General features: G+C 41.0%; 2 protein-coding genes across 3 annotated transcripts in view; both read right to left on the bottom strand.

Annotated features, from left to right (window-relative positions):
• Positions 1-11,852: 11,852 nt before the first annotated feature.
• Positions 11,853-16,655, bottom strand: LOC120562500. The gene is made up of 9 exons (XM_039806209.1): positions 16,261-16,655; positions 15,549-15,668; positions 14,974-15,306; positions 14,588-14,836; positions 14,416-14,454; positions 13,547-13,639; positions 13,419-13,447; positions 13,071-13,127; positions 11,853-11,933 (listed from the first exon to the last, which is right to left on the bottom strand). The coding sequence occupies exons 1-9, from the start codon at positions 16,295-16,297 to the stop codon at positions 11,853-11,855; spliced, it is 1,038 nt and encodes a 345-aa protein (XP_039662143.1). The 5' UTR covers positions 16,298-16,655.
• The window catches only part of LOC120562387, a 10,909-nt gene continuing 4,803 nt past the window's right edge, over positions 15,600-21,705 (bottom strand). Inside the window, exons 8-10 of one of the 2 annotated variants that reach the window (XR_005639770.1) lie at positions 19,195-19,377; positions 17,431-18,278; positions 15,600-15,665 (exon numbers count right to left, since the gene is read on the bottom strand). Coding sequence is in view for 1 of the 2 variants with exons in the window: in XM_039806100.1 (XP_039662034.1) it covers positions 19,231-19,377 (147 nt within the window). In the remaining variant the exon portion in view is untranslated. Of the gene's footprint in view, positions 15,666-17,430; positions 18,279-18,385; positions 19,378-21,705 lie in introns of those variants that run through there. The other variant, XM_039806100.1, reaches the window with a different exon arrangement.

Raw genomic sequence — 21,705 nt, 5'->3', positions numbered from 1 at the left:
GTGCTGGCATGTGTGTAAAAACACTGGCGCCGATTGGCTACCATGAAACATGACTCTGCCTTAGCCAATCATAATCGCTTACCTCGTTATTAACCCACCTCCTCATGAGCCGCGAGCCAGGGTGCGTTCGGATTACACAGTTTATTCAATTAATGCGTAAACGCTCGCATTACGTCGCAGTAACGTTAACGGCGTTGTAACGACGGGGAAAATAGTAATTAGATACCCCGTTACTGAAAAAATACAATGCCGATATGTAATTCCCTCTATTTCCTTCTATATACATATATACCCGTTAACATTCCCTTATGGGTATTTTTATGAAATAGGCTATATATATATATATATATATATATATATATATATATATATATATAAAACGGGGTTGTCAGTCTCCAAATGTTTTAACTTTTATGAGCGTACCTCTCTCTCCCCTCTCTCTCTCCGAGCTCCACCCGATCTTCTAAGAACGGTGATGCCGTTATCAATCGAGTATTGATTGGTCAGTAGGGGTGCTTTAACACTGAGTATTGATTGGTCAGTAGGTGTTGCGTGTAACACTGAGTATTGATTGGTTAGTAGGCGCTTTAACACTGAGTATTGATTGGTCAGTAGGTGCTTGCTAACACTGAGTATTGATTGGTCAGTAAGGGAGCTTTAACACTGAGTATTGATTGGTCAGTAAGCGGTGCTTTAACACTGAGTATTGATTGGTCAGTAGGCGGAGCTTTAACACTGAGTATTGATTGGTCGGTAGGCGGTGCTTTAACACTGAGTATTGATTGGTGCGGTGCTTTAACACTGAGTATTGATTGGTCAGTAGGCGGGGCTTTAACACTGAGTATTGATTGGTCAGTAGGCGTTGCTTTAACACTGAGTATTGATTGGTCAGTAGGTGCGTACTTTAACACTGAGTATTGATTGGTCAGTAGACGGAGCTTTAACACTGAGTATTGATTGGTCAGTAAGCGGTGCTTTAACACTGAGTATTGATTGGTCAGTAGGCGGGGCTTTAACACTGAGTATTGATTGGTCAGTAGGCGGTGCTTTAACACTGAGTATTGATTGGTCAGTAGGCGGTGCTTTAACACTGAGTATTGATTGGTCAGTAGACGAAGCTTTAACACTGAGTATTGATAGGTCAGTAGGCGGTTGCAAAACACTGAGTATTGATTGGTCAGTAGGCGGTGCTTTAACACTGAGTATTGATTGGTCAGTAGGCGGGGCTTTAACACTGAGTATTGATTGGTCAGTAGGCGGTGCTTTAACACTGAGTATTGATTGGTCAGTAGGCGGTGCTTTAACACTGAGTATTGATTGGTCAGTAGGCGGTGCTTTAACACATTATGGTTTAGCAAGGCTTATTCAGTATTGTTACACATTAATTAAGTGTTAGTTATGGTGCCTATGTTCTCAACTTTACAATAAGTCTACCAAAAAGCATTAATAACTGTTTAGTTATGGTTTAGTAAGGCTTATTCAGTATTGTTACACATTAATTAAGTGTTAGTTATGGTGCCTATGTTCTCAACTATTTACAATAAGTCTACCAAAAAGCATTAATAACTGTTTAGTTAAGGTTTATTCAGTATTGTCATACATTATTGAAGTGAACATTTAACATTAAGTAATGCTTAATATAGCATGAACAATAATTCATATAGGTTTGGCTTTAAGTTAATGTCTACATGTCACAAGACAAAGGAAGAACAAACCTCTGCATGGAGACTATGGAGTCTTTTAACTGATCTCACCCTCTACCAAAAGTAAGTCATATGTTGGAGGATGGACAAATATAGTGGACAAAAATAACAATAAACAATAAAAAAGTTTTCTCATAATGACATGGCTTGGCGCGTGAACCTTAACCCTTTCAGCGCCGGGTTTTATTTTTTCCAAATACTAGATTTTGACACCTAAATTTCAGAAGGCTTGAAAGTGGTTTACAATAGAAAAAAAGTGTAAATGAAACAAATATTGAGAATGACCTAACGTTTGTGTGGGGAGTACATTCTCCCATCTAATTTGCATATTATGACATCATATGGCGGCAGCCATATTGGCTTATATAATTTCCATGAAATACCTGATATTTTGAAAGAGAGTTGAAGTTATTTCATCAGATTTCCCCCATCCCATTTGTTATGTTGTCCACATATCAAATGAACACGGAAAAAAGTAAATTGTAAGCCAACATTCGTAAACTACAACTATTACTACACCACAAAACTCATGTAAACAGTAGGCGTTTTTTAAATTAGTTTTTTGTGAGGGCTTTTTGCATTGAAGCATGATGTATTTCTGAGCTAAGGTCTAAGTAGTGGAGTGGTGTGTGTGTCTCCTTCTGCTCTGGACGGCAGGCTGGGACTGCTTACGCGAGACTACTGAGAGACTGACTGCCTGTGGCCTTATGGCTGCCAGTGCTGCGCATCTTAATATTCTGAATGTGAATGGCCAAATGGTGATGAGACACTTTACATTTTCCTTGTGGGACAGCGTTATCTCCTTTCCTTTCATGAAGGATGGTCCTATGTATCCTATGCTAAAGGAGGTAACACAGGAAGCATTGATGAACCTTTCCTTACCACTTTGACAATTCCAGCAGCTCTTACCACGGCAGCAGCTTTACCTGACTATTGGACCGGCGCCTCGGTTTAACGAGCGACTATGATAATTGGCGTACTTTCAGTCAAATATGTCTGTGGTTGTCGTAGTGACGGGGCTGAAAAAGGAAGAGAACAGTAGCTGTCATCATGAATACCCCTTTAAGTTTATTATGAAAATGTTAAAACATAGGGTTACCACAGACACACACACACACAGAGAGACACACACACACAAAAGAAATGTGTTTGTTTGAGGATGAGTTGAGGATTGAGCCACCAGGGGCCTGTTTCACAAAACCAGGATAAGGGATTAAGCCGGGATTTCACAGTTATCCTGGATGAATTAAGCCTTGTTCGGTTTCACGCAGCGGAGGCACATAAATCACCATGGAGATTTATTCTGTACAGCTAGCCTGCTCCCGACCAGGCTCAACAGCCAGGCTAACAGCTAGCCTGCTCGCCGACCAGGCTAACAGACAGGCTAACAGCCAGGCTAACAGCTAGCCTGCTCCTGACCGGGCTAACAGCCAGGATTTATTTAATCCTGGAGCCTTTTCTGATCATCCAGCAGTGGCTTTACCATATTGTTATTATTAGCCTGGATTAAAATACAACAGGTGCATATTGCTGTTTATTTAAGCACTGTTATTATTTAAAGTTGTGACCATTATTTTTTATTTATAATTATTCATGTGTCATTGTTACTGGTATATTGCTGTATGAAGACTGCTCCTCATATTGTTGTTATAAGTTTAATTAATATATTATGGCAGTTGTTGAGATAATTAGAAAAGGCTGATACAATTTCAAATGTTTTTTAAATGAAGTCTGTTACTAAGGGCCATACATACAATGCTGTACATTTCTATAGTTGACCAATGCACCTTGAATTCTTTTAGTTGATTAATTTTTTTAAATTCTTTAACAATAAGGATCATGTTTGTTCCTCTTCCATGTGCATTGTATTTGGCATTCTTAGACACAATTTGTGTTGTCCAGTAAACTGGGAATATAATTTGGGAGGATTGTACAATTTAAGAACATATCCTAATTGTACAATCCTCCCAAATGATAGTCTTAGTTCACTGGACCAGTAACTATCTAGTGATGTAGGCTACTGTACATTCATGTAACAACAGGGAGAGGACACCCCAATGGTTTTTTACCTTATATTGGGGGGGAAATAACTGATGAATATACTCTGTTCCATTCATGTTTACAGTGTGCATGGAATTTATCACTTAATTATCTTCATAGTTTCTAGATTTTAGTGTCCAATTTCTTCAGTGTCTTTATTTTCTATGTCCATATATACAGGGAGCAAGGCATATAATATGTAGAGAAGGAAACTCGGCCTCTATAAAAAATAAAAAAATGAAAAATGAAATGCGAGAAAAAGCGTGGCAGATAATAGCGGACAGACTGAATGATAGTCTAAAAATATACATTTATGAAATACTGCTCTTAACTGAAACCATTCAATGAGTCACTGTCATTTGCCAAAACGAACAGTTGTACACTTTGCATTAAAAGCGAGCAGTGGAAGTTAATATGACTTAGGAAACTTATATTTTAGCCCATGAGAGAGGGAGGAACAGAGTGAAAGAGATATTTGCATCATATTCTAGCGTTGTAGAAAATTGATCTTCATTGTAAATTTCCTGAGTAACATTATCTTCTGCTTACATTTAAGGCAATTAATTGTCCTCCCACAGTTGATGTTTTGAAACTGTACTTTAAAAAATGTTGGGATTTGGGTGCACTATAATATACTGTTTGGAATTAAGATATGTGAACAATCAATTAAATTCATCATCTAGGATGAGCTTTTTATAAACCTTGACATTCCTCAGAAAGATGAAAGTGGCAAATTGGGACTGATGGAATTGAACTTGCTTTGGAGCAAAATCCAGAAATACCTGGTAAGTTGTCATTTCTGCAGTGTATGAATATGAAATGAGTTTTGGTTGTTATACCTGGTTGTATCCTGGGTCATAGGCGATCTTCAAGAAACATGACACAGACAGCTCTGGCACCATGAACTCCCACGAGATGAGAGGCGCTGCCACTGAAGCAGGTAACTAACATTATCACCTGAGGAATCTCATCCACTAAAGTTATGGCAGTCTGGCCATCAATGTTTGAAAAAAACTTCTTTATTTACATTATGTATCATAACCTTACTGCTTTACTGCAACATTTTCTCTGCAAGTTTACATTTTATAGCTTGAAATTCAGGGATAACATTTGCTTTCCTAATAAGAATCAAAATCAGTTATTTAAATATGTTGCCTGCATAATTTAGTTATTTTTTAACAGAGTATGCCACTATAGTTTACACACATACAGTACAAGCCAAAAAACACACCTTCTCATTCAATGTGTTTCTTTATTTTCATGACTATTTACATTGTAGATTCTCACTAGAAGGCATCAAAACTATGAATGAACACATATGGAATTATGTACTTAACAAAAAGTGTGAAATAACTGAAAACATGTCTTATATTTTAGATTCTTCAAAGTCGCCACCCTTTGCTTTTTTATTAATAAGGGAACAACTTCCACTAATGAACCCTGACAAAGCACACCTGTGAAGGTAAAACCATTTCAGGTGACTACCTCCATGAAGCTCATTGAGAGAACACCAAGGGTTTGCAGAGTTATCAAAAAAGCAAAGGGTGGCTACTTGAAGAATCTAAAATATAAGACATGTTTTCAGCTATTTCACACTTTTTTGATAAGTATATAATTCCATATGTGTTCATTCATAGTTTTGATGCCTCAGTGAGAATCTAATGTAAATAGTCATGAAAATAAAGAAACACATAGAATGAGAAGGTGTCCGTCACTTTGGCCTGTACTGTATATACCAAGCTATGAGACACATATTCAAAATATGACATGCTTATAAAAATGGAAAAATACAGCTTTGTAAATACAGCACTTTACCATCCATCCATCCATCTTCTTCCGCTTATCCGGTTGTCGGTTGGCGGGGGGGCAGCTCCAGCAGGGGACCCCAAACTTCCCTTTCCCGAGCCACATTAACCAGCTCCGACTGGGGGATCCCGGGCGTTCCCAGGCCAGGTTGGAGATATAATCCCTCCACCTAGTCCTGGGTCTTCCCCAGGCCTCCTCCCAGCTGGACGTGCCTGGAACACCTCCCTAGGGAGGCCCAGGGGGCATCCTTACCAGATGCCCGAACCACCTCAACTGGCTCCTTTCGGCGCAAAGGGCAGTGGCTCTACTCGAGCTCCTCACGGATGACTGAGCTTCTCACCCTATCTCTAAGGGAGACGCCAGCCCCCCTCCTGAGGAAACCCATTTCGGCCGCTTGTACCCTGGATCTCGTTCTTTCGGTCATGACCCAGCCTTCATGACCATAGGTGAGGGTAGGAACGAAAACTGACCGGTAGATCGAGAGCTTTGCCTTCTGGCTCAGCTCTCTTTCGTCACAACGGTGCGATAAATGGAATGCAATACCGCACCCGCTGCGCCGATTCTCCGACCAATCTCCCGCTCCATTGTCCCCTCACTTGCGAACAAAACCCCAAGGTACTTGAACTCCTTCACTTGGGGTAAGGACTCATTCCCTACCTGGAGAAGGCATTCCACCGGTTTCCTGCTGAGAACCATGGCCCCCGATTTAGAGGTGCTGATCCTCATCCCAACCGCTTCACACTCGGCCGAACCGATCCAGTGAGTGCTGAAGGTCGCAGGCCGATGATGCCATCAGGACCACATCATCTGCAAAAAGCAGCGATGAGATCCCCAGCCCACTGAACTGCAACCCCTCCCCACCGACTACGCCTCAATATCCTGTCCATAAATATTACAAACAGATTGGTGACAAAGCGCAGCCCTGGCGGAGGCCAACCCTCACCTGAAACAAGTCCGACTTACTGCCGAGAACCCGGACACAGCTCTCACTTTGGTCGTACAGAGATTGGATGGCCCTGAGTAAAGAACCCCCCTCACCCCATACTCCCGCAGCACCTCCCACAGTATCTCCCGGGGACCCGTCGTCACGCCTTTACCATAAGCACTTTACCTATGATGCTTATTTTTCTGGGTTGTATTTAACAACTGAGCCCCACAGGCACCTGTCTGTGTGTGTGTGTGTGTGTGTGTGTGTGTGTGTGTGTGTGTGTGTGTGTGTGTGTGTGTGTGTGTGTGTGTGTGTGTGTAGGCAGTTCCTGGGAGATACTGGGAGATAGTGAACTTGTCCACAACCCGGGATAGAAAAGCAGCCGGAGGAAGGTGATCTGACCGCGGCCGTGATTGCTGCTGAGGATGCTTAATGTCACCCTGCTGTACATGACATCAGACTAGGGTCACCCTGCTGTACATGACATCAGACTAGGGTCACCCTGCTGTACATGACATCAGACTAGGGTCACCCTGCTGTACATGACATCAGACTAGGGTCACCCTGCTGTACATGACATCAGACTAGGGTCACCCTGCTGTACATGACATCAGACCAGGGGTCACCCTGCTGTAGCCTACATGGCCTTACATGACAAATGTGAATAAATGGATCACCGAATCTAAAGTTATACAGCGCACTGGACATCAGTTTTAGCCCAGAAACGTGTTCGCTCTCAGTGGCTTATTTAGATATATTAAGTCACTACAGATATGACTACAGTATTTTTGACCATACGTGCAAGTGTGAAAACTGTGTGAGGATACATGCGCGTGTGTTTTTATGTGTAATTGGCTGTGTGTAGTGTCTTTGGCCTGCTGCATTAATCTTCTAAACCAATGTATGAGAGCTGCAGTAATGATTGTTTGAACCCGGCTTGTTGGCTGGTATCTGAAAATATATTTGGTGGGCTAATCAGAGTTCTATGGTGCTGTTGTATCGGCAACTTTAAATCAATCTCTCGTTACGCTCGTTTAGTAAACCGTGCGGAGGTGGGTGGGCTTTGAGCGAGTGTGTGTAATGTTAGCCTATTTGTGTCAAGGGAAACTCAAAATGTCAGAGCACCCTCACTGAAACGTCCAGCAACCCCAAAGCACCAGCAAAAGAACATCTCTCGCGCGCCACTGAAAGCAGCTAAATGAGAATGAATGAGTCTGAAAAGTGGCTAATTGTCAGATTAGGTAATCTCAATCAACTGACACAGAAAAAGAGGAAGAGAAAAGGAAAGGAGGAAAGGAAGAAAGGAGGTGAGGAGAGGAGTAGCGAAAGAAGAGAGGAAGAGGAGAGGAAGAAGGGAGGTGTTATTTGTCAGCTAACATGATGTCATGATGGACTAACTGACAAACTGACTGACTCTGATAACTGACCTCAGGCCTCAACACAAGACAAGGCTCTGGCGCACCTTTAGTAGTCCTTCTCCCCTAGCTCAAAGACCCTAACTCCTATCGCAATGTTTAATACCGTGAGAGATATGACACCCTGCTGATCATCCTGTGCAAGAATGGTGTGTGTTGTGTAAGAAATGTGAGGACAGTAGCTGTCCAAAAGGGGCCTGTTTCTCTTCTTCTCCTGGTGTTTCTGGTATGATTTAGTACGCTTGTTGAGCGGATATCTGCGGAGCATACACAGCAATAACAGACTGCTGTCGTGTCCGGTGTGACCAGTTTCATTGATCATGAGTGGAAGCTTAGTGTTGGAACATCCACTCTGCATTTGTTACGCATGCAATGTAGCAAGCCTGCAGAGGTGGGTAGAGTAGCGCAAAAATTTTACTCAAGTAAAAGTACTGTTACTTCAGAATAATATGACTCAAGTAAAAGTAAAAGTAGCCATCCAAATAATTACTTGAGTAAGAGTAAAAAGTGCACGGTTGAAAAAACTACTCAAGTACTGAGTAACTGTTGAGTAACGTCTGATTTATTTTTTAACATAAGCATTCAATCAGACGGACAAAAATATTAAATAATCATCTTTAGGGCAAATTATAGTTCATCCAATCAATTAAATAAGTAAAAATTAATTAATTACAAAATAGCTTACATTAAAATAATCCAGGTAAATTCAAGTACTTAAAAAATAAAATACATAAAAATACATAAAAATAAATAAGCACAAGTAACACAAATTTCCAAACCTACTTTTTTTACCAGGCTCTGCAGGCAGAACTAGAATAAGGTAATGGAGCTGCTGTTTGGCCCTTTTACTAATATATATATATGTAATATAAGGTAACCATGCTTTCATTATGAGGCCAGAGGCCTGGACTATGAAGCAAGATTTGGGGTTAACAGCTAACTTAAACCCAGGGTTTTCTTTATCAAGTAGGTGGATCACTTGATACGGGTTCAATAATCGCCGTGGTAACTCATGCTGGGCCCTAACCTGGTCGGGAGCAGGTTATGTTGGAGATCAGAGATCAACCAGTGTTAAAGCACCTCCTACCTGACCAATCAATACTCAGTGTTAAAGCACCGCCTACTGACCAATCAATACTCAGTGTTAAAGCACCGCCTACTGACCAATCAATACTCAGTGTTAAAGCCGCCTACTGACCAATCAATACTCAGTGTTAAAGCCCGCCTACTGACCAATCAATACTCGGTGTTAAAGCACCTTACTGACCAATCAATACTCAGTGTTAAAGCACCGCCTACTGACCAATCAATACTCAGTGTTAAAGCACCGCCTACTGACCAATCAATACTCAGTGTTAAAGCACCACCTACTGACCAATCAATACTCAAATTAAAAACACCCCTACTAACCAATCAATACTCAGTGTTAAACCCGCCTACTGACCAATCAATACTCAGTGTTAAAGCACCACCTACTGACCAATCAATACTCAGTGTTAAAGCACCACCTACTGACCAATCAATACTCAGTGTTAAAGCACCACCTACTGACCAATCAATACTCAGTGTTAAAGCACCACCTACTGACCAATCAATACTCAGTGTTAAAGCACCGCCTACTGACCAATCAATACTCAGTGTTAAAGCACCACCTACTGACCAATCAGTACTCAGTGTTAAAGCACCGCCTACTGACCAATCAATACTCAGTGTTAAAGCACCACCTACTGACCAATCAGTACTCAGTGTTAAAGCACCACCTACTGACCAATCAATACTCAGTGTTAAAGCACCACCTACTGACCAATCAATACTCAGTGTTAAAGCACCACCTACTGACCAATCATTTACTCAGTGTTAAAGCAGCCGCCTACTGACCAATCAATACTCTGTGTTAAAGCACCACCTACTGACCAATCAATGCGCTCAATTATGTTAAAGCACCACCTACTGACCAAATCAAACTCAGTGTTAAAGCACCACCTACTGACCAATCAGTACTCAGTGTAAAAGCTCACGCCTACTGCACCAATCAATACTCAGTGTTAGAAGCACAACCTACTGACACAATCAGTATTCAGTGTTAAAGCACCTACTGACCAATCAGTACTCAGTGTTAAAGCACAGCCTACTGACCAATCAATACTCAGTGTTAAGCACAGCCCTACTGACCAATCAGTTACTCAGTGTTAAAGCACATACTGACCAATCATATACTCAGTGTAAAAGCACCGCCTACTGACCAATCAATACTCAGTGTTACCGCCTACTGACCAATCAATACTCAGTGTAAAAGCACCGCCTACTGACCAATCAATACTCAGTGTTAAAGCACCGCCTACTGCGCAATCAATACTCAGTGTAAAAGCCCAGCCTACTGACCAATCAATACTCAGTGTTAAGAGCCGCCTACTGACCAATCAGTACTCAGTGTTTAAGCCAGACCACTGACTAATCAATACTCAGTGTAAAAGACGCCTACTGACAAATCAATACTCAGTGTTAAAGCACGCCTACTGACCAATCGGTACTCAGTGTTAAAGCACCGACTACTGACCAATCAATACTCAGTGTAAAGCACCGCACCTACCGACAATCAATACTCAGTGTTAAGCGCACCTACTGACCAATCAAGTACTCATTGTTAAACCACCTACTGACCAATCAATACTCAGTGTTAAACCACCTACTGACCAATGGCTGCATTCCACTTAGAGAGGTCCTGGTATTAAACCATTACTGATGGCTGCATTCCACTTAGGAGAGGCCCTGGTATTAAACCATTACTGATGGCTGCATTCCACTTAGGAGAGGCCCTGGTATTAAACCATTAATGATGGCTGCATTCCACTTAGGAGAGGTCCTGGTATTAAACCATTACTGATGGCTGCATTCCACTTAGGAGAGGCCCTGGTATTAAACCATTAATGATGGCTGCATTCCACTTAGGAGAGGTCCTGGTATTAAACCATTACTGATGGCTGCATTCCACTTAGGAGAGGCCCTGGTATTAAACCATTACTGATGGCTGCATTCCACTTAGGAGAGACCCTGGTATTAAACCATTACTGATGGCTGCATTCCACTTAGGAGAGGTCCTGGTATTAAACCATTAATGATGGCTGCATTCCACTTAGAAGAGGTCCTGGTATTAAACCATTACTGATGGCTGCATTCCACTTAGAGAGGCCCTCGGTATTAAACCATTACGATTGCGCCGCATTCCACTTAGGAGAGGCCCTGGTATTAAACCATTACTGATGGCTGCATTCCACTTAGGAGAGGTCCTGGTATTAAACCATTAATGATGGCTGCATTCCACTTAGGAGAGGTCCTGGTATTAAACCATTTCTGATGGCTGCATTCCACTTAGGAGAGACCTCTGGTATTAAACCATTACTGATGGCGCAGCATTCCACTTAGGAGAGGTCCTGGTATTGGTCATGCTGACTCACTGAAATATCTTACTGGGATACTTAATGGAACGAGCCGCCGTTAAGGTTATCAATCTCAGCTGTACTTTTCCTCTATGACAAGTCAACATGTCTGCTGTGAAAAGGTCCATTACCAAATGTAAGCATGCTAAGGATCTGATCTAAAATAGTGGCCATGTCAAAGATTACAGTTTCTTAGCATCCCCGTTACAACATGGATGGGTGGTTAGCATGCTGAATGTCACCAATGCAGCTACAAAGCTCACATGTGTAGCTCTTCATAGTTCATTACATACCAATCAGACAGCTCACATGGCTGTAGCCTCTTCATTCAGTAACATCATCACAGAACCAATCAGACAGCTCACATGGCTGTAGCCTCTTCATTCAGTAACATCATCACTAGAACCAATCAGACAGCTCACATGGCTGTAGCCTCTTCATTCAGTAACATCATCACTAGAACCAATCAGACAGCTCACATGGCTGTAGCCTCTTCATTCAGTAACATCATCACTAGAACCAATCAGACAGCTGACCTGAGCTCTACTGCTGCTCTTCTTGGTGTGGCTGACAGAGGCGAGAAAACACAACCTTCAGGATCAGCCTGCACAGAGAAGAAAACATAGATAATGGGGTTTTTAGCTGAGTAACATGTTGGGGGTTGTAGTTTAGCTGCAGTAACATGTTGGGGTTGTAGTTAGCTGCAGTAACATGTTGGGGGTTGTGTTTAGCTGCAGTAACATGTGGGGGTTGTAGTTTAGCTGCAGTAACATGTTGGGTTGTAGTAGCAGTAACATGTTGGGGGTTGTAGTTTAGCTGCAGTAACATGTTGGGAGTTGTAGTTTAGCTGCAGTAACATGTTGGGAATTGTAGTTTAGCTGCAGAATTTGACTTCTCTTTTTCTCTGAGAGAGGGAAGTTGGACATTTAGAGCTTTTTCACTGTATCTCATTTTGGGGAACAATAATAGGCCTGTAACAGTGGGTGTAACTCTGTACTGAGTTGTGTGTGTTTGTGTGTGTGTGTTGTGTATTGGTGTGTGTCATGGTGGATGCGTTGTGTGTGTGTGCATGTGTGTGTGTGTGTGTGTGTGTGTGTGTGTGTGTGTAGTGTGTGTGTGTGTGTTGTTCGTGTGTGTGTGTGTGTGTGTGTGTGTTCTGTGTCTGAGGAAGTTGGACATGTAGTGCTTTTACTGTATCTCATTTGGGAACAATAATAGGCCTGTAACAGTGTTTGTAACTCTGTACTGTGTGTGTGTGTGTGTGTGTGTGTGTGTGTGTGTGTGTGTGTGTGTGTGTGTGTGTGTGTGTGATCTCACAACAATTATAGGCCAGTAACAGTGGTTGTAACTCTACTGTGTGTGTGTGTGTGTGTGTGTGTGTGTGTGTGTGTGTGTGTGTGTGAGAGAGATCTCACAACAATTATAGGCCAGTAACAGTGGTTGTAACTCTGTACTGTGTGTGTGTGTGTGTGTGTGTGTGTGAGTGTGTGTGTGTGTGTGTGTGTGTGTGTGTGTGTGTGTGTGTGTGTGTGTGCATGTGTGTGTGTGTGTGTGTGTGTGTGTGTGTGTGTTTGTGTGTGATCTCACAACAATTATAGGCCAGTAACAGTGGTTGAAACTCTGTACTGTGTGTGTGTGTGTGTGTGTGTGTGTGTGTGTGTGTGTGTGTGTGTGTGTGTGTGTGTGTGTGTGTGTGTGTGTGTGTGTGTGTGTGTGTGTGTGTGTGTGTGTGTGATCTCACCATGTCCTGACTGGTTTCTGGAGCAGACTGATTCTCTGCAGGGTTCAAACTCAGTCCCTGGACAAACACAGACTAGTTAAGGTTTTCCATACACATCTATTGATAATTATTATATTATATACTGTGTGATATGCTGTAAATGAACATCTACTTTTTCTGATTTTTCCCTGAATGTTCCTCTCAAGCTAAATTCTAAATTTGATATTGAATTGCAAGGTCATTTTGGAGACCTTTGCTGCTGCAACTGGTTTATGTCCATACAACACAGTAAACTGAAGAACTACCACAAACCCTGTTTTTAAAAGTCATAACTCTGTACAAATATGATTATTAAGTTTTAAAACTCACAATATTTTCATTCGTCTGTGTTTTGTTACCTGGAAACACAAAAGAGAGTTGACTTTAGCTTCCATGGTCAAATTCCCGGTTTATTAAAACCCTTTTGTTAAAAAAGTTGAATCTGTGATTGTTCTCACTTTTAGTTTTCTTCCGTCTGATGACTACCACAATGATGATTGCTGCTAAGAGTGCTGTTACTCCCACAGCAACACCCATGTACACCAACCGATCTGGAAGGAGATTAAAATCATTTTGGTTACAGCTTCATGTTGGGTTAAAAATAACAACTACAATATTACTATATGTGCTTTTTGTAAACGTTTTGAAACATACTTTGCGAAGTAAATCTGTGTCTGTTGGTAGAAATCTGCATCTCTTAGTTAACACACCTCACATCACGTCTACATCGACTGAATCTTTGAATCTCGTTCATAACTGTATCTTTAAACAATTTAACCATCTAATGAACCCGTTGCTACATCATCTTGATTATGGTTTAAGAAAATTCACCAACCTCTAATGAAACGCTTCAAAATAAATGCTTACTTTTAACTGTGATTTTTTCTATACCACATTACAAGGGATTAAAAAATACCAACAGCAAGGCAAGGTTGGAGACTTGTGTAGATAATTCATACTTCAGGCTTTATAAGGATCAAGAGAGAGAAAGAAAGAAAGAGCGAGAGAGCTCATGTGTTTTCGTGTGTTTTGTTTGTTTATTTTCTTTATTTCATTTGACACTTTTTTAGTTGTTTGGTTTGTTTTGTTTGATTTTATATTGATGTTGTTTTCACGTTTTTCTTTTTGTTGTTAAATGTATATATTTTAGTTTACTCAATAGATTGTTTGTATGTATTTCTTCTCATCTTATTATCCCTGATGCTTTGGCAATATTGTTATTTCTGACATTCATGCCAATAAAGCAATTTGAATTGAGAGAGAGAGAGAGAGAGAGAGAGAGAGAGAGAGAGAGAGAGAGAGAGAGCGTATGATGTTAAGTAACTACCTGGTGTTGGTGTGTTATCTGTTCCCACTGTTGTGTTTCCTTTAAATTTTTTTATAAAACAACAAAACACAACACATGGTGTTAAAATACTTCATAATTACAATCTGAAGAGACTATACAAGAAAGAATAATCATCTTAAAATTAAAATGTATCAAATAAAACCAACTGTACCTGTTTTCTCATTTCTCATTACATCAAATTGCAGCGTGTTTCCATTCTTCTTATCTGTCACGTTACACTTGAGTAACTTCTGATTAAGATGAGGAGGAAATGACACACTGGCTGAACAGGTATGAGATGGTATCTCCACGTCATTCTCATTCCCCTCATAGAGCCACTTCACTGTGTGATCACACCCAGCATCAGTCAACACAGAGCAGATCAAGGTGACAGTATCATCAGGGTTCTTCTGTTCTACCACTGGTGAAGATGGAGATATTGAGAGAGAAAGACAACAAGAGTTAAATTAACTTCATCACTGTAATCATTATTATTGTCATGTTTCAGTATATTGTTCTAACAAGACAGTTAGTAAACATTATGATGTAAATACTCACTGTTGATAACAGACAGATGAACCACAGCATCTGGACCTTGTTGTGGTCCTGATTTGTAGAACTGTCTGCAGGTGTAACGACCAACATCCTCCTCTGTGACATTCTTCATAACCAGAGAACATTTCTCTGTAACACTCAGTCTGTCTGATTTAGCTCTGGGAATCTCATCTTTAATCTGTCCATGACTAACCAGCTCTACTGCTGCTTCCCCTTTATGACTCCAAAGCCAAGTAGTGCTACTACATTTGTCCTGAATGATCACATTTTCACAAGGCAGAGTGACTTCATCTCCAGCTCTGACAGTGATGTAGAGGGGATTTTGTCCAGCTACTGCTGTTGAAGATGAGACAAACATAACTGAGATAAGAATTTGGCATTTATGTTTATAGTTAGTTATGTGAGAGGATGATCATTAATTACAACAGAGATCAGCAAACTTGCCTTAATCAAAATCCGCTCAATTCACCATATTCAAAACAAACAGCAAACTGGGCTGTTTCATTTAAATCAATGTTAGTCACTTAAATACTATCATTAACATTTCTTTTCGTCATGTATGTGTTTTGGGTCCTTACCTGTACACTGAAGCAGCAGAATCACAAATAAAGTTATTTGAATCCGTCTGAATTCAGCCATCGTGCCTCTCCGTCTCTCTCTCTTGTTCTCTCGCTCACGACTGTCAACGTTTCTGACTTCTTTAGGAGAGATACAGCGTTTACTTCCCGTTCTGAGTAAAGTGTGACTTCCTTACAGTGACTGCATCTTTGTTTATCCTTCCTTTCAGCTGCTGAATTCACAGATCAACTTTTCATCTTTTTATTTTCTTGACGATAACTGTGACATTCACGTTGATCCTTTATCACATTTCCACAAGGCAAAGTGACTTCATCACTTCACAGTGAAGGAGAGGGGAAGTTGTTCAGTTACCGCTGTAACTAAACGAAAACTAACTAACTAACGACATGAGAGATCAACCAAATAAACTAAAATAGGAACATGTCTGATGTGATTATTATATCTTATCTCCCTTGCCCTGGGACCACAGATGTAAATTAGCTGTATAGCTAACTCTGGTACAGGGCTTGAACTGTGCATGGTCCCTGACAAATAAACTAATAAAATAAATAAAAATAAATTATAGTTAGTGCGACACAGCGTGAGTCTGCAAATGCCCCTCCTACTTGGTTTTCATGAGACGACTGAAGTCCCCCGCGAACAAACAGCACGAATCAATCAAATGCTAGTATTATTTATGTTAATAATGTGTTAGTATTTATGTATTCTTACCTGTACACTGAAGCACCAGCATCAGATATAGAAACATTTTAATCCATCGTTCTGTTTCTCTCTCTTCTGTTCTGTTCTTTTCACACCTCTGTCTCTGTGTTGGTGCTTCTCAACATGATGCAGTACAACATTTATAGAGCTACTTCCTGTGAGTCATGTATATCATTTCTTCTTTTGGGGAGATCAGCTTTGACTTTCCTCCTGCCAACCTGTCAACACACTGACACTAGCTGGACACATATGTGGCCCGGTGTAGTTTGGGATGTTGGAAACTGCCAATGACATTTGGTTTTAGACACTTCTCATTCATTCAGGTGTTTAATACGACTTCAACAGTCATTAGAGATGAAATCATTTTTGAGAAATGACATCCTTTATTTAGTCCAAATGAGGGATTTCACATCCTACCTCCTTTCAGCGTGTTCTTTCATAGCACCAGGACATTTTTAAGATGATGTTTCGGGGTTTTACTGTAATAGATAGGATAGCTGAAGATAGGAAAGGGGTGAGAGAGAGAGAGAGAGAGGAGAGGGCACGAAATACAGAAAAGTCCTCCGGGTCAGACATGAACCCGGGACACTGAGGTAAGGACTGAGGGGTGACCACTCCCCCAGGTGAGCTGCTAGGGCAACAGGACAACAACATGACATTTGAATTAAACTGAACAAAGACATACATGTCAAAATGATTGCATAGGAAAAATTGTAAACAAACGGACAGACAGACAGACAGACAGACAGGTAGATAAGTAAAAAGATAGATGGATAGATAATTGTCCTGTACCAAGGAAACTTGTTGCCACTGTCTAAGCCTCACATAAATCGGAGATACATAAACACATTGTAAACCACAACATGACTTCATGAAATACATCAGATGCATCTACACATACCTGTACACACATACCAGTTATTGATGTATTTTTGGGAGTGCTGCTATGGCAGAAGGAACAAACCTCCTAACATAGCGTGCCCGTTTGCAGGCCAGGGGCCGGTCTCTATGGCCGGATGGAAGCAGTGAAGAATGGTTTGAGAGGGTTTGGGTCTGGGGTTATGTGCTATGATGTGAGATCTGTGTGGGATGGCTTTTCTGTGTCAGGTGTAGTCAGGAAAGACTAGGCTTGGACCCAAATGCAGTTAGAGGTGATTTATTTACACGCAAATGTCTTACACAAAGTGTCCTCCGGAAGGTAGCCAGGCAGGAACCAATGCAAAACAGAATCCACAACAGAACAGAGAAGAACATCCAGCAGGAAACAGGGCAAACAGAACGAAATGATCCGACACCAGACAAAGACAACACAGAGACTAAATAAACCAGGTAACGAGGACCAATAAGGGACAGGTGACACAAGGCTGGGCAAACAGGTGAAACACATTAGGGCAATCACACGGGAGGGAAAACCAAGGACAGGAAGTAAACTAGACAAGACAAGGGAGACAAGACAGATGTCAAAATAAAACAGGAAACAGAACATAACAGAACCCACAATCATGACATTCTGTTGAGGTCTGAGAGGTTAGGGGTGGGGAGGCCAATCATTTTGGAGACGTTGTCTGTGATGTGTTTGTTCTTGTAGGAGAAAGTTATCACGGTGAAGAAACAGTAGAGGGGGATTGGTAATAAGAGACTAAAACAGATTAATCAAGAATTAAAAACTCAAAATACTGACATTTTTTTTATTTATTTATGTAATCTCTCAAAAAACCTGATAAGCAAATTCATACAGCAGCAGAAAACAGTAATAAACGATGACACAATAAAAGCGCAATAATATGCACAAGATCCTTCATGACATGACTGATCCCTCTTTAAATAACTGTCCCAGTCATGATCCATTTAGGTCCTGAGGGTAAGGAGATCTATAAATTAAACCTCGAACAGAAAGTCTTTTCCGCGGGATGATTTAGAAAAGGGCACCCAGTAACTCAGTGTTACTGAGCCAGTAGTCTCACTTTACCAGACCATCCTCCACACACTGCAGAGCAGAGGAGGGTCTGGCTAGTCCACACAGCATTCTGGGAGAGGAGCAAAAAGAGAAAATTAAACTTTTAAGGCCATATTACAGCTCTATCCTGTGACACCAGAGCAATCCCACAAGTGGAACATCGAGGGATATAGACTACTGAGCCAGAAACCCTGAGAGCTTCCTGGTTACACAAGCAAACATACATCAATCAATAAAGTTAATAAAGTGCCTGACAGAAAGTTTACAAAGAAAAATATATTATATACAGTATTATACACATGTTGTCATTCATTTAAGAAACCAGTCATGTGAATGTCAGGTTCTTACATCTATCCAATCCAACTTTATTTGTAAAGCACATTTAAAACAACCAGGTTGACCAAAGTGCTGGACATTGACATAATTATAAACATGCAAGTAACAAAGTAAACATTTAAAACAAATAACAAGACTATCTATGTTTCACATTGTGCTACTAGTTAATCTACTACACCCCCTTCTGGACAGAAAGGCATTTTACAGCAATAAACATTGAAGTGATCATAAAAATATTTGTAACAAAAAGAAAACTTGATCATGTAAGACCTGAAATGTAAAACTACCACTGTATTATTCCAGTGGGTTTGTTTTCATATTGATACCAATACATTTTCAAACATCATGTAAAACCACCTAACCCAGTCCTTCATCATATAAAATCACGTTAAACTCGTCAACAACCAGATGAGGTTTAGCTACAAGGTTTTGACTTTTCCGTCATGCATCAACAACACTGCTATTAATCTGGTAAAAGGGTTATGTACAAAAATATAAATAAATATTAAATGATCATAAGGATTTCTACTGCAGAAACAATGCTGCTTAATGGCTTCATACAGTAACACAGTATGAGTGAATTTTAGTAAAAAAGGCACTCGCGGAATAAAAACAGACTTGGTCTTTTTATTAACTATCAATGTAAATACCTGTAATGCTATGAGCTGTAAGTACACCGTGCTGTCTTATTGGTTTGGTTTGTTGATGGTGGCGTAGAGGTCGCTGACATCAGCAGAGGATGCAGCAGCAGCAGAAGGAGGAGGAGGAGCTTTCACAGTGCTGTAGGTCACTGCATCATCATCATCATCATCATCATCATCTTTACCCCGAGCCTGGGGAAAGAGAGGGAAACAGCACAACACATGAATGACACAGCAGGACATGACTAGGGTTTAATCCCGGGAAATATGATCAAAACCATTTCCCGTTTCCCGGGAAATGTTATGATGAGAAACGGGAAATAAAATAAAATAAAAAAAGGCAAGGAGTACGTGTCTATTGTTATCATACGGTAACGTTGATGCAGGCGACGGTAGCTACGGTAATAGAGGCTCCCTAAATCATTACACAGGCTCAATACATTCATTCATTAAAGAAGAAGAAGAAGTTCGTTAGGCAGCACGCGCTACGCAGCTGGGCTACCTAGCTCCGTTAATGATGTCTGATGTCGGCCAGCTTTGTTTGGGAGCATTTTGAAAGACGGGACAATAAAAACAGCTCAGTGCCAGTTGTGTGACCGGTTTATTTGGTGTATTTGTATTTGGTTAACTTTGAGTGATTATTCCCGTTTGCAGCCTCTTACACATCCTCAACAGGCACAGAATGGATTTCAATAACGTAGAAATCATTCAATGGTTTACTTAAGCATATTTTGTTAGTTTGTATAATAGATTTCCATAAAACATTGATTATATAAGGGTTGCCTAGAGTGTTAAAGCACCGCCTACTGACCAATCAATACTCAGTGTTAAAGCACCGTCTACTGACCAATCATTACTCAGTGTTAAAGCACCGCCTACTGACCAATCAGTACTCAGTGTTAAAGCACCGCCTACTGACCAATCAATACTCAGTGTTAAAGCACCGCCTACTGACCAATCAATACTCAGTGTTAAAGCACCGCCTACTGACCAATCAGTACTCAGTGTTAAAGCCGCCCTCCTACTGACCAATCAATACTCAGTGTTAAAGCACCGCCTACTTACCAATCAGTACTCAGTGTTAAAGCCCGCCCCTACTGACCAATCAATACTCGTTGTTAAAGCACCGCCTACTGACCAATCAGTACTCAGTGTTAAAGCACCGCCTGCGACCAATCAATACTCGGTGTTAAAGCACCGCCTACTGACCAATCAATACTCGGTGTTAAAGCACCGCCTACTGACCAATCAGTACTCAGTGTTAAAGCACGCCTACTGACCAATCAATACTCGGTGTTAAAGCACCACCTACTGACCAATCAATACCGGTGTTAAAGCACCATGCACCAATCAGTACTCAGTGTTAAAGCACCGCCTACTGACCAATCAATACTACGAGTGTTAAAGCACCACCTACTGACCAATCAATACTCAGTGTTAAAGCACCGCCTACTAACCAATCAATACCGGTGTTAAAGCACCACCTACTGACCAATCAATACACGGTGTTAAAGCACCACCTACTGACCAATCAATACTCAGTGTTAAAGCGCCACCTACTAACCAATCAATACTCAGTGTTAAAGCACCACCTACTGACCAATCAATACTCGGTGTTAAAGCACCGCCTACTGCCCAATCAATACTCGTTGTTAAAGCGCCTACTAACCAATCAATACTCGTTGTTTAAAGCACCACCTACTGACCAATCAATTTCTCGTTGTTAAAGCACCGCCTACTGACCAATCAATGACCGTTGTTAAAGCACCGCCTACTGACCAATCAATACTCGTTGTTAAAGCACCACCTACTGACCAATCAATTCTCGGTGTTAAAGCACCGCCTACTAATCATCACAGTTCGTGTAAAGCACACCTAACATCAATCAATACCAGTGTTAAAGCACCACCTACTGACCAATCAATACCGGTGTTAAAGCACATACTAACCAATCAATACTCAGTGTTAAAGCACCACCTACTGACCAATCAATACCCGGTGTTAAAGCACAGCCTACTGACCAATCAATACTCAGTGTTAAAGCGCCGCCTACTGACCAATCAATACTCAGTGTTAAAGCACCGCCTACTGACCAATCAATACTCAGTGTTAAAGCACGGCCTGCGCAATAAATACTCAGTGTAAAGCACGCCTACTGACCAATCAATACTCAGTGTAAAAGCACCGCCTACTGACCAATCAATACCGATTGAAAAGCACCACCTACTAACCTAATCAATACTCGGTGTAAAGCACCGCCTACTGACCAATCAATACTCGGTGTAAAAGCACGCTACTGACCAATCAATACTCGGTGGTAAAGCACCGCCTACTGACCAATCAGTACTCAGTGTTAAAGCACCGCCTACTGACAAATCAATACTCGGTGTAAAAGCACCACCTACTGACCAATCAATACTCAGTGTTAAAAGCACCTACTGACCAATCAATACTCAGTGTTAAAGCACACCTACTGACCAATCATTCTAGTGTCAAGCTACCACCTACAGACCAATAAAT

The sequence above is a fragment of the Perca fluviatilis genome, chromosome 7 (assembly GCF_010015445.1).
Source record: "Perca fluviatilis chromosome 7, GENO_Pfluv_1.0, whole genome shotgun sequence".
In the NCBI taxonomy this organism is placed as follows: Eukaryota; Metazoa; Chordata; class Actinopteri; order Perciformes; family Percidae; genus Perca; species Perca fluviatilis.
Note: the sequence above shows the minus strand (reverse complement) of the source record. Positions and strands in the feature narration are given on the sequence as shown.

Coding starts and splice junctions, on each gene's coding strand:
- LOC120562500 (XM_039806209.1), bottom strand. CDS start 16,297: ATGTTTCTATATCTGATGCTGGTGCTTCAGTGTACAG. Junction 14,455..14,587: donor AATGAGAAATGAGAAAACAG/GTACAGTTGGTT, acceptor AAAAATTTAAAG/GAAACACAACAGTGGGAACA. Junction 11,934..13,070: donor CAGAAACCAGTCAGGACATG/GTGAGATCACAC, acceptor TTCTCTGTGCAG/GCTGATCCTGAAGGTTGTGT.